Below are 16,474 nucleotides of genomic sequence, written 5' to 3'. Positions count from 1 at the left end.
GCAGTTTGATGTCATAATAGAACATTCTAGAACATTTGTGATGTCACAGTATGATGTCAAAACATTTCTTACTGCAGGCTCATCTTTATCTCAATAAGTGTAACTAAAATGTGTAAATTATACTTCCAATTCAAATTGATGCCTTGTCAATGTTAAGGTAAGTTTCCAATGTTCTCTCTGAATGTAACATCCATAATGCTGGAATTCCCTCTACTGAGCGCTCCTTTCTATTTCTCTCACGGCGAGTTGAAAAATAACAAAGAGAGAGCTGTCATCACGTAGCCAGCTGAATGAACTGCGAGAGATAATTCATAACTCGTACACACACGCACTCTGTCTCTGCCATACAGACAGTTTTTTAGCGCGAAGCTTTATACACGGGTGACTACTTTTAATTCATAACGTTCGGTTGGGTCTGTGTATTCTCGAGAATGATAATAATAATAATAATAATAATAATAATAATAATATTAATAATAATAATAATAATAATAATAATAATAATAATGCAGTTCACCTCTTCCTTCCTTCCTTCCTTGCACATAAAAAGCAAGTAGTTAATGTTTTAGCGCGACGTCATACACTGGTGGTGAGGTTTGCAAAGCATGTTAGACTACTTTTAATTCATAATGTTCCATGGCCACATCAAGTATTCCAAAAAAAAGTACAATGTTGCACATAAAAGCAGCTCGGATGCGGGGGCCCTGATGTAAACAAGACGAAAGTCAGACTCCTCACGCAGGAGAAACGACGAGTGGATATTATTGCAAGAGATAATTCATACATATTATGAAAAGCCAATCTGTTGTTTAGAATTTGGATGGGGGGGGGGTAGGCTCTGATACCTCTTTCAGTCTCACGCCTCTGCGGGGTGTAACACCTATTCACAGCGCTATTGTGTGTGTGCGCGCGTCCATGTATGTGCGTCGTGACGTGCTGTAGTTCTTCTCGCAAACGGAGATAATTACAATCATACCATCTAGCAAGAATTAAACGTATTTACAAGTCGTATTACGTTTAGCAAGTAAGCAAGTAAGGAGACGTATACATACATGTCAAAGCACTAGAAATGGTCAATTTTCAATTTTTATCGATTTCTGAAAAGATGTACTTTTTGAGCATTTAAGAGAGATTCTAATTATTTTGTTCTCCGCCGACGGGTTCAAAAGGAGAAGCTCTCCAGCTTAGACCCCTATGGGTTAAATCTTCAAGCAATGCAAAATGCAAAACACACTGAGTAACTAGCGAATACACAGAGTAGAGCTATGTCAATACTTAAGCTCCAGCTGTATGGTCTCAAGCATGTACCCAATAATTGGCACTGCAATTTGAAGAGCAGGAATCTAGAATTCCCAATATCGATGTAGACATTAACATTAACATTGTAAATGGAAACAGGAAATGCACTTGGGTCCAAACTGTCCCCTTGCAATACAAGTCCAGTTAAACGTCTAGGTTTTCCTCGTGGTGGCGGGGCGCCGGGACCGGGGGAGATGGGGCGGCCCGCGGGGTTGGCATTCCCGTCACCATGCATGGCGGTGTGAGTGGCGCGCGGTCTGTTTGTGTTTTCCTTCGGTCATGGCGTGCTTTATCAGGGGTGTGTCTTGGATGGGGATGTGGTGGGGATTGATGTGTGGGGGTGTTTGGGGGACTGACTGTTCCGGGGGGGTTACATGCCTTCGAGCAACATTGTACTATTTTTATATTTTATGCCTATTCTTATGTCTGCACGTTTACGTTGCACTAATTTTATTGTCTTTTATACCTATTCTTATGTCTGCAATTTATGCATTGTTTTTTATTCTGTCATTGTGTGCTGATTTTATGCCTATGTTCATTTTATACTAATTGCTGTGGGGCACTCTGGAATGTGTGAAAAGTGCAATATAGTTATTCATATTTATTATTTTTATATTGTAAAAATGTATGCATTGAAATGTCTGTAAAGTCTCAACCACATTGAAAATGAGGGTGACCTAAATTGTCTTTTCGAGAATAAATAAAGGTTTGATTGATTGAAACCATCTATCGACAGTGTGCATTTTGATATAAACAAGGATGAATGAAAGAAAAAAGTGGATTGATTTAAATCATACCTCACGATCCACCAATGATGATGGCAGTGGCAATGATAATGACAATCAATCAACCAATAATAATAAAAAAATATCTTTTTAATTTAAATAAAACATTTTATAAACTTTCAACTTTATTTATAGAACATGTTTCATACAAAGGTTAATATAATGCAATACAGTGCATTTAAAAATGCGACAATGTAGGTTTCCTGATAATAATGCTGAATGCTGAAGCTATGTGTAATAATGTGGGTCTCCTGATAATAATGCTGAAGCTATGTGTATTATGTGGGGGGCGACAGTGGCTCAGGAGGTAGATCGCTCGTCTGGTAATCATAAGGTTCCTGGTTTGACTCTGGCTCATCTCGGCAGCATGTCAAAGTGTCCTTGAGCAAGACACTTAACCCCTAACTGCTCTCGGTGAGCAGGTTGGCACCGTGCATAATCGCCTCCGTCTGTGAGTGAATGGGTGAATGTGAGGCATACGTTGTAAACTGCTCTGGATGAAAGCTGTTATATAAATGCAGTCCGTCACTACTCACCAGCAGACAGTTGAAGACGACATAGAGAATGAGCATCCACAGCAGCCTGTAGCCCATGTGGAGCCCGCCCACAGCCACACCAGGGAGATGAGCAGGAACAGGCAGAGTACCAGGGGACCCTCTGGAACACACCATAAAAACAATGGGATTAAAGAGAATACATCAGCATCCACTTCATCATCTACTCAAAGAAACGTACAACCACAGTTTACGACCCAGTTTAAGGGCCGGCCTGCAGTCGTCACTTTAATTCACAACATCCGTCTTTTGGGCCCTTTCAAGTAGGGTTCTTTCAAGAAAGGCTGCATTTGGACCTTTACTAGTACCCCCCAGTAGGAATCGAACCCCTAACCCTGGCGGTGGTCAGAGCACCAAGCACTCCACCCGTTACTATGGCTACACAGGACCATGAAAGCCCCGATTGAACAGTGAGAGATGGAGAGCTGGAGGCTGTAGCGTCAAGAATCAGAGGATTTCAGAGTCACAACTACAGATCATAGATATACGTCTTCTGCATTGATGATGCACTCTGAGGAATTATCTGGAAAATCCTCTACAACTAACTAATACATATTCAGATGGGGGGGGGGTTCTACAATGTACTAGGACCTCATCATCACAGCAACTCAGTAACATAAAGAGGCCAAGGGCTTGGAGCTGAGAGTCTCGGAGAGGGAGGGGGCTTATTAATGAGGCTTAATCAGGAGGCTTTAGTGAAGGGCCTATATATTCTGCTACACACAGCTGCAACACTGACACTCCACATTTGAAGAGCACAGAGCATATGATCTGTCTCAGGATGCTGAGTGGCCTCTCTCTGCAGCACATGCTTCTAATATCCACCTATCGCAAACACCCTGCCCTCTTTCTTGATCCTCCAATCACAGCACAACTGTGGTGTTGCTGCTCAAGCCTCTTCCTAAACCCTCGGACTGAACCGGCGCAGGTAGGAGTCGCCGAACGTCACACTGCGTGAGCAGACAAGTGGAGTGGAGCATGGGTGGTAACAGCAGACCTCACACTGGGCCACGCAGAGCATCGAGCCACTTCAGCTTCTCATCTACATTAGCAATAGGCCCCCGCCCCCCCTCTCTGTCTGTCTATCCCCCTCTTCTCTCTCTCTCTCTCTCTCTCTCTCTCTCTCTCTCTCTCTCTCTCTCTCTCTCTCTCTCTCCTCTCTCTCTCTCTCTCTCTCTCTCTCTCTCTTTTTTCTCCCCTCTCCTTTCTTCTATGATCATACTGTACCCCATCTTTTATTCACTCATTATAGGGCAAACAAAAGTGCTCCCATTTAGCTGCAGGCTGAGTCATCAGAAGATAAGAGAGAGAGAGGGAGGGAGGGAGAGAGAGAGAGAGAGAGAGAGAGAGAGAGAGAGAGAGAGAGAGAGAGAGAGAGAGAGAGAGAGAGAGAGAGAGAGAGAGAGAGAGAGAGAGAGAGAGAGAGAGAGAGAGAGAGAGAGAGAGGAGAGAGGGAGGAGGGAGAGAGAGAGAGAGAGAGAGAGAGAGAGAGAGAGGGAGGGAGGGAGGGAGGGAGGGAGGTTGGAAGAGAGAGAAAGCTGAGTGTGATAGATAGGAAGATAGCTCATTAATAGGCAGTGAGTTCGCTTGGGTGAGGAACAGTGAACAATTAGACAATGGCTGCTGAGTGGAGCCAAAAAGCCTCTCTGGTTATCTTCACCAGGAGGGACGCCTGGGGAGAGATCATGTAATCAGTTGTGTGTGTACAGTATGTGTATGTGTATGTGTGTATGTGTATGTGTGTTTGTGTGTTTGTGTGTGTTTGTCTGTCGCTAAGCTCACCAACTACACGGCAGTGGTGAATGAAACCACATAGGCTGACAGCAGGCCAGGAACGGAATATTTTCCACATAGGTAAAATATGTACTTTATTTGAATTAATTGCCATCATTGTCCATTGACATACATATGTTACACCTTTTGAACACAAGAGGGCAATACTACACAGGTTTCGTACTCAGAGTCTCCAGAAATCAGCTCTCTGGCCCCTGTTTACAACATGGACATGTCATAGTGAACATACCTATATACTGTATTAAAAATGTATTCATTAATTTCCACCATAGTCCATTCAAATAAGCCTCCTTTCATATTTATGACCCTTATGGGAGGTTTTAAAGGTTTATTCCACCCACATGGTGTAATAGTGTGACATTATAATAGTGTGTAATTTAAAGGTTTATTCGACCCAAATAGTTTTACAGTTTTATTCCACCCAATAGTTTAACAGTGTGATAGTATAATAGTGTGTAATAGTGTAATACCGTGTAATAGTGTGCAATAGTGTCATAGTGTGTAATAGTGTAATAATGTCATAGTGTAATAATGTCATAGTGTAATAGTGTATACTAGTGTGCTAGTGTAATATGGCAACAGTGTGTAATAGTACATTAGTGTAATAGTATGTTATTTAAAGGTTTATTCCACCCAAATAGTTTTAAAGGTGTATCCGTGTTGTGTAACAATGTGATAGTGTACTAGTGTGTAATAGTGTAATAGTGGTTTAATAGTGTAATAGTCAGTGATTGGAATAACGGCGTTATAAATAACGACGTTAGTTTTTTCAGTAACGAGTAATCTAACGGATTACTCCTCCAATCTTAATAACGCTGTTACCGTTACTGCCAAAAAATGTGGCGCGTTACTATGATTGAAGCTGTTTTTTTCATCAGACCAACTAGATCTCTGCGCAGAGAGGCAATACTTTTGTTCTTCCTTGTTAGTGGGCAGTGCACGCACGAGACAAGCGCATACATGCTGACGATTGGCTGAGGTTGAGTACAATGTCATGGTAAGCCAATCAGAGGTAGAGGTGGGCGGGTGTTCGAAATCAGCAGAGTCTGACACACAGCGACAACACAGTCAACGACAGACCGCGGTCCCCGGGTCCGTGTACGTTTTGATAGTTTGTTTGGCAAGCCCAAATAATCCAAAACGAATCCAACGAACAACACAAGCGAGCAGTCAACGACAGACTCTTGTGTTAGTTGTGTTGCAGCGCAGGGCACTACAGTAGTGGAGGCTCTACTGCTGACAGCCTTATCAACATACAGCAGTGCTGCACTTCCTGGTTTAATAGCACAGTCTTCAGGTGCTCAGAGATATATATATATGTCATGCATGTCTTAAATGTCATGATTAGATTAGTTTAGATGATTAGATTAGATTCTTATATCTGTATGTTGTGTATGTCCTAAATGTCATGAATTGAAAATGGGGGACCCTGATGTAAACAAGATGAAAGTCTTTCTCTGGTCTGCATCCACTTAACAATTGTGTGTATTGAGCTGTACTGTACTGTACCCATTCTGCAATCTTAATTAAAATGTTCAATCAATCAGTATATAGTTGTTATTTATTTTTTGTATAGTGCTTAACAAGCATAATTTAATGTTGCCCAGTTGTGGCCTGTTGAGGGGCAATACATATCAAAAGTTCCAAAACATCTATTGTGTTTGTATTTGTATGATCCACTATATAAACATAGTAATTATAATATCTACATACATGGCATTTGATTGGAGGCTAGTCTCACTTTGTCCCACAGCAACATTAAAATAGTTTAGATTTGTGTATGTTGTTTATGTAAAAAATTTACTTGAAAGTAACGCAATAGTTACTTTCTGAAGTAACTAGTTACTTTTATAATTTGTAACTGAGTAAGTAATTTAATTACTTTTTGGAAGAAGTAACTAGTAACTGTAACTAGTTACTTTTTAAAAGTAACTTGCCCAACACTGGTAATAGTGTACATTAGATTAGATTCAAATGTATTGTCATTATACAGCACAAGTACAGTACAACAAAAATAAGTGTGGTTGGCTGACGCCCGGTGGAGATTTGTTCTCCACTGAGCACACCTTTCTAGGATGAACTTCAAACCATAATGAAGTTATTTACTAGTATCAGTGATAGGACAAAGCAGGGCAATTCATTTTTCATTCAGTACAGAAGAAGATGGTCAGAATTTAGATACAGCACGCACTATTTTGTCTGACCTAGTAAAGTGTGGCTGATTATGTGTAAGGTGGCCAGTATGAGACTGATATTACCAGGCCTTTAACCTCTTAACCTCTTAGGCCCGAGCCCTATTTTCTGAAAATCCACCTAAAATACATACCTAAGTAAATGGAAGATTGCTCCACTTCTACAAGGTCCATTTGCATGTTCTTGGTATCTAGGGACACCTATGGATCTCATGGAATGTATTCCCAGTGTCAGAAATATTGTGTCTATTACTAGGCTTGCTTAAATTGTGATGAAACAAAGGAGAATATGAATTATGATTTTTCTTTGCATCTATGACAGTGAATAAACAACATGCTAAAAATGACCAGACATGAAAAACTGCCACTGAGCTCGTTCAGTACCTTCTTGAGATCACATGTACAGAAAATCTAAGGAAATTAATAAAGGGAAGATGATTAAACAGAAGGTTTTGTAGATACAGTACTGAATTCTGCCCTCCGGACCCATGCAATTTGAAATATTATTATAGAATATAGAATAATGAGGCCTATAAATTACCTTATTATAGCCAACTCGCACATCTATGGATCGGGCCAAATCTCAATTTGGATTTAGTATCACCAGGCATGCATCGAGAATGAAGAATGAAATCTACTGTATGTACAGTTCGATTCTTACAGTAAGATTTTTGCGAGCCGACCGACTTTTTTTGCGAGGCGAAAAAAAAAATTTTATGAATGAGAGAACCCACACGGCAGGAGATTTTCGAGCGACGATCACGCAGCAACTTCTGTCGCCTGGCTAAATATCGCCTCAATCCTATTTTTTTAGGTCACGGCAGGCGACACAGCAAGGACAATGAGGAAATTAACATGACATCGTCATTAAATTGACAATGCGCCACGATGCACCTACTAGATGTTTTTATACTCGGGTAACAAAAGAAGTTGTGGATGTTGACAGAGTTTAATGTCCAGGCTGCAGCTGATGTAGTTTGTAAGGTTTATTGTCCAAAGAAAATGATGGTTGAGAACAGACAGTTTGCGTCTTCCGTGAAAAAACATTCTCTCTCAGTAGGTGCATAACAATACTTGTCCAACCGGTGGTAGTGAACGTATTGTAGCGATCAGTCATGCAGTAATGTCAGGAAGAATGAGAAGAGGTTGTATTCGTATATGGTGGTTTAATTCCAGCTCAATATGAGTTTTTACAGGTTAATACTTCCCTTGTAATGCACAACACAGCTACCTGCTAATATGCTCACTTCACGACAACCTTCACGTCCGGTCCGCCGTCTCATATCTCCCGGAGGGAAACAACACCCCCCAGCTAAACAGAGCGACACATATAGCTTATTATACCTGTGAACGGTTGCGTCTGGTGTGGGGCGCTAAGCGATTGTCGTTGAGCGACAGACCTTCGCATCGCCAGGCGACGTCGGTCACCCGCTGTGTGCATTGGACTTTAGAATGATATGGCTCCGCCATTTTGGATCGGATTTCAACTAGGGCTGGGCGATAAAACGATAACGATAACTATCGCGATAAATTATTTCCTCGAAATAAACATGAAACGTGGTCGCAAAGTTTCGATATATCGATTTCCAAGCTTGGCTCCGTTCAGCCTCGGCTCAGCACACTCACTAACAACAACCAACGTTACGTGATGACGTGCATACGCACAACAGCTAACAACCAATCAGTGAAGGAGATGGCCGAGAGCGAACGAGATCCGGAAGGAGACCCAGAGGTACTAGGGCTCACTCAACAACAAGGCTTGCTAGGCTAATTAGCTTGCACAGCGTTGTTTTATATATTTACGTGCCGAGTATGTGTGTGTTTTGAATTCTGAGGCCACGTTTAAGTAGTGTGGGGTATACAGTGGACGTCGTTTCAATATATTGTGGCGGAAGAGAGTATTTTAGTGTCATATTTAGCACATTGTCATGGAATACACCGCTTATAAACAACAGGCTGGCTAGGCTAATTAGCTTGCACGGCGTTGTTTTATATATTTACGTGCCGAGTATGTGTGTGTTTTGAATTCTGAGGCCACGTTTAAGTAGTGTGGGGTATACAGTGGACGTCGTTTCAATATATTGTGGCGGAAGAGAGTTTTAGTGTCATATTTATTGTCATGAGATACTCCGCTTGTCGGCTACTGCTAACGTGCGCGGACTGATGACGACATCAACTCGACTTGAGACATTCGCAGCAGCATAAGAAGTTAATTAAACTTGACAGACATTATATCGACGATAATTATCGATATCGAATTATATGAAAATAATTTTATAATTTTATCGCGATAACGTTTTTGGTCATATCGCCCAGCCCTAATTTCAACACAGATGGTTGCTAAATGTTCACAGAAGGTAGACACACTAACTGTGCTCCAAAAATCTATGCCAATAACGTTCAGTTTTGTGATAGAGTATCCAGAGAAACAAAAAAATTCAAATAAAAATAAAAAATGCATACACAAGTCATTTGTTTGCAGGAAGATAGAATTCGCTGGGTACTGTAGTTTTCTTTTTATTTGAACGCTCATTGAGAGCTCTGGATGCCCTGTGCTCATATGACTACTGCCTAATGACTAAATATTATCACATTTCAAAAACTAAAATCTCACTTTAACCTATTGGTAAACAAACGTATTGCTGAAAATATACACTATGACTGCTGTTGTGACATGGTTAAGATGTTTACTCTTGGATACATTTGGGGGAAAAAAATGCAACATTATGTCATACAGTCTAGACAGATTGATTTATGACATGATGTCATTTGCGGTCCGCACGGGTGACAGCATCAGACGGCCCGATGGTGGGCACTTTGCTCTAGGCTGCGTTTTCGCCAATCAACCAATACATTGTTGGAAAGTTGAATTTGCCACCTTTCGATCGTCATCACACTCAACCTATTGCGTGATTCCATTCCCGAGTTACAAGACGAAACATCCAGCGAGCATCATTTGACGTTCAGACGAGTGACCACATCCGGTTGTGAGCGGTCCTGAACTGACCAGTCACCGCTGATGGCGATAATGATTGACCACCGTTGTAGCCAAGGATAGTCTGTTCCGAAAGCGATCCCAGACGGGTGCTGACAGTGGGGGAAGGTGACACAAGAAGACGAAGAAGCTCATTGTTTTGACAAGAGCCTCTGAATGAATGGGAGCGGATGGCCATTTTGTATAATCATGCTGAATTTTTACTGGTACACACAGTACAAAAACCTTTGTAAAACATACATTTTCAGTGGGATTTTTATAACCTTTGGACCTGTACTACATAAGACTTCAGGCTATGGAAACATTATGTTTCCCAGCTCCTACCTCTGAGCTGGAACTTAAAAACAGGCATCTGACAACCAGTAAAAAGAAATGTGAGTACACAAAACTTTTACTTCAGTGTGTTCAAACCTCTGTTACTCTATTTCATTAGCACACACATTTTGTGTAGGAAACTTCAGAATGTTACCTTTCAAAAGAGACCAGACTCATGCAAGTGCTATAAGTATAAAGTATAATAAATCGCGAATTACTTTGGGTATGCAATCGCAATATATTTTCTTTAAATAGCCCCATTTTTGCCTGATGCAAAGTTAAACAGGATTATTCTGGACAAGCTGCTCATACTGATGGGCAATGAATGAACACACTGTCAGACATTAGCCAGAGTTAAGGGCCGTCTTGAGATGTAATTGGGCAGAATCAAATTAATATCTGGTAGGGCAGGGCGGTATACGAGTATATCCAGAATATTATCACATTTATTTCGGTAATGATAACTGAGCGACAGTGGCTCAGGAGGTAGAGCGGTCGTCTGGTAGTCGGAAGGTTCCCGGTTCGATTACGGCTCCACCCGGACAGTGTGTCGAAGTGTCCTTGAGCAAGACTTAACTCCAAATGAGCAGCTTGGCACCTTGCATGGTTGCCTCAGCCATCGGTGTGTGAATGTGTGAGTGAATGGGTGAATGTGAGGATCAAAGATTTTAAAGCGCTATATAAATGCACCATTTACCATTTGAAACAATAATAAATTGTTTCCATCGTATTGGCCCCCTAATGTTTGTCCTTTAACATGTGGTTGGTTGTTGTACTCTTACAGTAGTTTAATGAAAAGGGACACAAAATTCAACTCCTAAAGGAAATTCCTTTATCGACATGGACAAAATTAGGTAAGAGATTTATAATGTGTCTGTATTGGTAAAAAAGAATTTGAAAAAGAAAGTTTAAAAATGTTTTGGGATACCACTCAGCTCTAATATCTAGGCCTCTGTGTGTGTGTGTGTGTGTGTGTGTGTGTGTGTGTGTGTGTGTGTGTGTGTGTGTGTGTGTGTGTGCACGTGTGTGTGTGTGTGTGGCGACAACACAGTGCTGAGTTTCAAACAGGGCAACAGTGGGTTGGTAGGTAGAGCAGTCGTCTGGTAATCCAGAGGTCCGAAGTGTCCTTGAGCAAGACACTTAAAGGATAACTCCAACAATTTGGGAAATTAGCTTATTTAACATCTTCCCTGGAGTTAGACAAGAAGATACATACCTTTTTTGTCTCTGTGCGTGCATTAGGCTTAGGGAACAGACGCTCCGTTAGCGTAGCTTAGCTTCATCACTGGAAGTGAGGCAGGACAGTACCCTGACGTTCCCTACAGGTTTGTTGATATTCTCATTCCTTCAAAGGATCTGAACCGATTGAAGTTTATGGATACCATGACTTAAAATCCTCTTACCTTGACGATTTAAAGCCTCCCCAATTTAGAAAACAGTAATCCAATGGCTGGTATTGATATACTACTAACTACTGCGCGCTAACGGAGCTAACCGGACACTCAAGCAGATAACGAGAGCAATGACTTCCTTTCTGGGGGGTTTCAAAATAAAAGAGCGACGTCTATAGCAGCGGAAAACTTTTATTTTGTACATTATCTAACGTTAACACAAACCTAAACTAACTTTAGGTTAGTTGTAACGATAGTTTAGGTTCGTGTTAACGTTAGATAATGTACAAAATAAACGTTTTCCGCTGCTATAAACGTCGCACTTTTATTTTGAAAACCCCAGAAAGGAAGTCATTATATTTGCTTTACACATCCTGTTCTGCGTTAGCTCCGGTTAGCTCCGAGCGTCCAGTAGTTAGTAGTATATTATCAATACCAGCCATTGGATTACTGTTTTCTAAATTGGGGAGGCTTTTAATCGTCAAGGTAAGAGGATTTTAAGTCATGGTATCCATAAACTTCAATCGGTTCAGATCCTTTGAAGGAATGAGAATATCAACAAACCTGTAGGGAACGTCAGGGTACTGTCCTGCCTCACTTCCAGTGATGAAGCTAAGCTATGCTAACGGAGCGTCTGTTCCCAAAGATAAATGCACGCACAGAGACAAAAAAGGTATGTATCTTCTTGTCTAACTCCAGGGAAGATGTTAAATAAGCTAATTTCCCAAAATGTTGGAGTTATCCTTTAAAGGTGACATGCATTATAAATGTATTTTTTCAGTGTCTAGCATTGTATTATAGTAATAGGAGTTAGTATCAATGTGTTTGTGTCTCTAAATACAATATTGGCGGATTGCCGTCATCCAGGTCATTCATTTCCTGGTCGAAAAAATCAGGTCATTCTGATTTGACTTGCATGGTGACGTCACGTGGCGAGGATGGAGCGGATAGTGATCCGATTGGCTCTGTGGTTGTAGCGCACCAAACGGGGTTTGACAGAGAGCGAGCGAGCGAGAGAGAGGGAGAATCAGATAGACCCTTGCGACAGAGCACACATACACACACGCGCGTCGCGCTGTCGTCTCTCGTCTGTCTCTCTCTCTCCCCCTCTCTATCTCTCTCTCTCTCTCGATTCAGGAGCATAACTTCTAACGCCCCGTCTATAGCTGTAGGGAGCGCGCAGCACAGTGGAAGACTTCCTCAAACGGGAGAGGGAGAGAGAGAAAGAGAAGGGGACCTGCGTATCTCGCACGCACCTGTGTTTACACAGTGCTCTCTCTCTCTCTCTCTCTCTCTCGCTCTCTCTCTCTCTCTCTCTCTCTCTCTCTCTCTCTCTCTCTCTCTCTCTCTCTCTCTCTCTTGTCTGCCACTCGCAGACTGTGTGGATGACTGTCACTGAAAGTGCTTATGGGCGGAGCCCAGCCAATAACAGGCTGAAATCTTGAGGCTGGAAAATGATGCTTTTGAGTACTCCATTAGAAATATAAAACAATGATTTTTTTTTAAAAATAAACCTTACAGATGTCTTCCATAGACTCACAGGAATTGTGTAAAGTTGCCCAAATAGTGCTAGGAATAGCAATGCAGGTCCCCTTTAACCCCTAACTGCTCCCGATGAGCAGGTCGGCACCTTGCATGGTTGCCTCTGCCATCAGTGTGTGAAGGTGTGAGCGAATGGGTAAAATGTGAGGAACAAATTGTAAAGCTCTAATGTCTCGGAGCAGCAAGCTGTCCTGCTGATTCAATCCTTTTCACCACATGTCAGATTTTCCTCTCAGCTCAATGCAACTCACTAATGAGTGTCACTGGTCAAGTATATTCCTGAAGTGCTCCTGCACCGCAATGCATACCAACAACGTCACAGTGGAAGCATATAGCTCGCTCCACAGCACACCATCATTACCATAATCGTGCCACCCTAATGCTATGCTTTCAGACTTACTATATACCCCAGATATTCAGTTAGCACCACTTACAGTATGTGGTAAGTGATAGAATCATGTCATGTGTGTTTGGGCGAGCACGCACATGCTCGCTTGCGTGTGTGTGTGTGTGTGTGCGTGTATGTGCGTTTGTGTGTGTGTGTGCGCGAGCGTGTGTGTGTGTGTGCGTTTGGAGAGCAGCCAAGCAAGCTAGAAAGAAAGCTGGCATTTAAGTTATCACATTTCCATTAGCAGGGGGATGGCTGAGAACACGATGTACCATTCATAACACACACACGCACGCACGCACGCACGCACGCACACACACACACACACACACACACACACACACACACACACACACACACACACACACACACACACACACACACACACACACACACACACACACACACACACACACACACACACACACACACACACACACACACACACACACACACACACACACACACACACACACACACACACACACACACACACACACACACACACACACACACACACACACACACACACACACACACACACACACACACACACACACACACACACACACACACACACGTTCTGTGTGTTGTGCGGTGGAGGCTAACCTCTCATGACAGCAGACTCCTCCAGGGAGGACAGCCTGTGTGCCGGCTCAGCTTATTGACTGTTATCTGGATGATAGTGACGTCTTCACGGCGAGGGCGGGGAGGGCTGTGAGGAGCTTGTTATGGAGCGATGAGGATCGCTTCATGACCGGCAGGTCTCTCAGATGCACTTGTGTGCTACTACCATCACACAGCGCAGTGGACGCTTAGGTGAGAAAAAAATACAATAAAACAACAAAAAAAAAAAAAATTTTATGGTGACATGTTACGTCTGCCTTGACCCCATTATTTTACATTGTATACTGTCTCATCTTCTTTTCATATTTACCAATATGCAGGGTGTGATATAATGTTCTGCACCACGGGGGATACTCAGGTCGTATCCCGTGTGTCTGTAAAGGTCAACAGAACAAAAACCAAAAACCTCCCGGCGCCCAGTGTTTCTATGCGTATCAATGCACGGGATGACGTTATGTCATCGTTCCTGGGCACAAAGAATAACTATATACGCGGCTCTCCCATGTAACGTGAAACACGACGCCTGGAGCCACTTCTTCGGCGCCCGGGGTTTTCGAGGCCTCGCGGCCCAAGCTGGCAGGACTGGCTGCCGAAATGTAGGTCACGCTGTGCAGAGTCCACTTCACAAGTAGGCTGGAAACACGGGGCACAGGGTGCACGTTTGCACAGAAACGCCCCTCACATAGGCGCTACTTCCACCGCCCTGTCTGCTCCAACTCCCTCCACTCTCTGTTCCCCTGCGTTTGCTTGTTTTACTCCTTGTTTGTCTGGTCCTCTCTCCTCCTCCTCCTCCTCCTCCTCTCATCCTCTTGCCCCGTTCCACACGCTTCATCCTCTCCACTTTCTTCTCCTCTCTCGTTCTCTCCATCTTTCTTCTCGAGAGGAGGAGAGAGAGAGAGAGAGAGACAGGCATATGGCGGCAGACAGACAGAAAGAGAGAGAAAGAGAGAGACTTTGTGCTAGCCGAGATGGAAAGAGTGTGCAGTACGTGTGAGTTTTAAACGCTTCGCGGAAGAGAGAGACGGAGGATGAAGAGAGAGAGAGAGAGAGAGAGAGAGAGAGAGAGAGAGAGAGGAAATGTGAAAGACTGGGCAGACGGGAGAGAAGAAAAAGGGCGTGAGAGAAGAAGAAAACGGCTAGATCCCCAAAGAATGGATTGCACGGTGTTAATTGCACCCTTACACTCTCTCTCTCTCTCTCTGTCTCTCTCTCTGTCTCTCTCTCTCTCTCTCTCTCTCTCTGACTCTCTGTGACTGTTTGCAGAGAGTTCATGAATCTGTTTAATCGCCTCCGGTCTTTCATCCTCCGTCTCTCTCTTCCGCGAAGAGTTTTAAACTCACACGTACCACATACTCTTTCCATCTCAGCTAGCACAAAGTCTTTCTCTTTCTCTCTCTTTCTGTCTGTCTGCCGCCATATGCCTGCCTGCCTGTCTCTCTCTCTCTCTCTCTCTCTCTCTCTCTCTCTCTCTCTCTCTCTCTCTCTCTCTCTCTCTCTCTCTCTCTCTCTCTCTCTCTCTCCTCTCATGAACACTCACACATCTGTGTCCCTGGTTTGATTTTTCCACCCCTGTAAGCACATTCCATTCTGTGGACAGGGTAGAACTCCCACTGTACAAGCAGGTTCCCAAAGCTCACTGGGGATGGCTGGCTGGGTAGCTGGCTTGATCCTTGGGGAAAAGACCAACAGTAAGCAATTTTTCATCATGTCTCTCTCCCTAGTGTCTCTGTCCCTAGTGTCTTACCCCTGCAGACCCAGCAGGTGTCCTCGGCTTGTCCTCGCGTGCAGTCCAATGTCCCCGCGTGTCACCAGTAGGGACGGGAAAAACTCACAAAACTACTGTTCCATAGTCACTGGTAGCTGTTTGAATACTAATCGAAAATCATCCCATCATCACCGATGCTTGAAATGTGTGAGCTTAGTGAAACAACGTGGCAAATGTGCTAAACTTTGCCACCATGTAAGATCTCCAGACTGTTACGCTACCTGGCTAGCTAGCGAGCTTTACCAAGCATGCCATTCAGCGGTGTAACAGTTAATAGGGTCCCCACTCAATACACTACACAGTGTAGTTGCCGGTAAAAACAAGGGAAAATATATGTTTTGAGAAAACAATATTCACGTAAACTATTAGATTTTTTATAATACGAATATTCGAAAAATTTATGCCCATCCCTAGCCAGCTGTCTTCTATTAGTCATTACTTCCCCTGTTTATTCATGCTCCGTTCCCCCTTGTGTCATCTTGTCATCTCTACAGGGCTTGAAACCAGGGGAGGAAATTAGGCCACTTTACTCGCCAATTGCGAGTATTTTTTACGTTTGGCGAGTAATTCATGAAGAGCACTCGCCAGTCTGGCGAGTACTAGTAATTACAAAACAAAACAAAAAAATCATTCTGCAATCTGCTGATTCGCTCACTGGCACAAGCCGAACTCTGACTCCCCCCTTGATTCCTCCCATTTGCGCCTCATAATAATCCGACCATAACCAATGAACATCATCGTTGTACAGATGCGCTCTAAGCTCCTCCAATGAACACTCATTTTCTAGAAGATGCCGCCCATCTAGGGGAAGTGGACAGATCACTGCG

The 16,474-nt window shown here is 43.0% G+C and overlaps 1 protein-coding gene across 1 annotated transcript in view; it reads right to left on the bottom strand.

The window, feature by feature from the left end:
• Positions 1–16,474, bottom strand: part of LOC311235890 (adhesion G-protein coupled receptor V1-like) — a 98,412-nt gene that overhangs the window by 33,065 nt on the left and 48,873 nt on the right. The window contains exon 3 of the mRNA XM_084323414.1: positions 2,621–2,741. Coding sequence (XP_084179540.1) covers positions 2,621–2,741 — 121 coding nt within the window. The remainder of the gene's footprint in view (positions 1–2,620; positions 2,742–16,474) is intronic.

The sequence above is a fragment of the Notolepis coatsorum genome (assembly GCF_963971535.1).
Source record: "Notolepis coatsorum genome assembly, chromosome: 10".
Classification (NCBI taxonomy): Eukaryota; Metazoa; Chordata; class Actinopteri; order Aulopiformes; family Paralepididae; genus Notolepis; species Notolepis coatsorum.
This window is presented reverse-complemented; position numbering and strand designations above follow the sequence as displayed.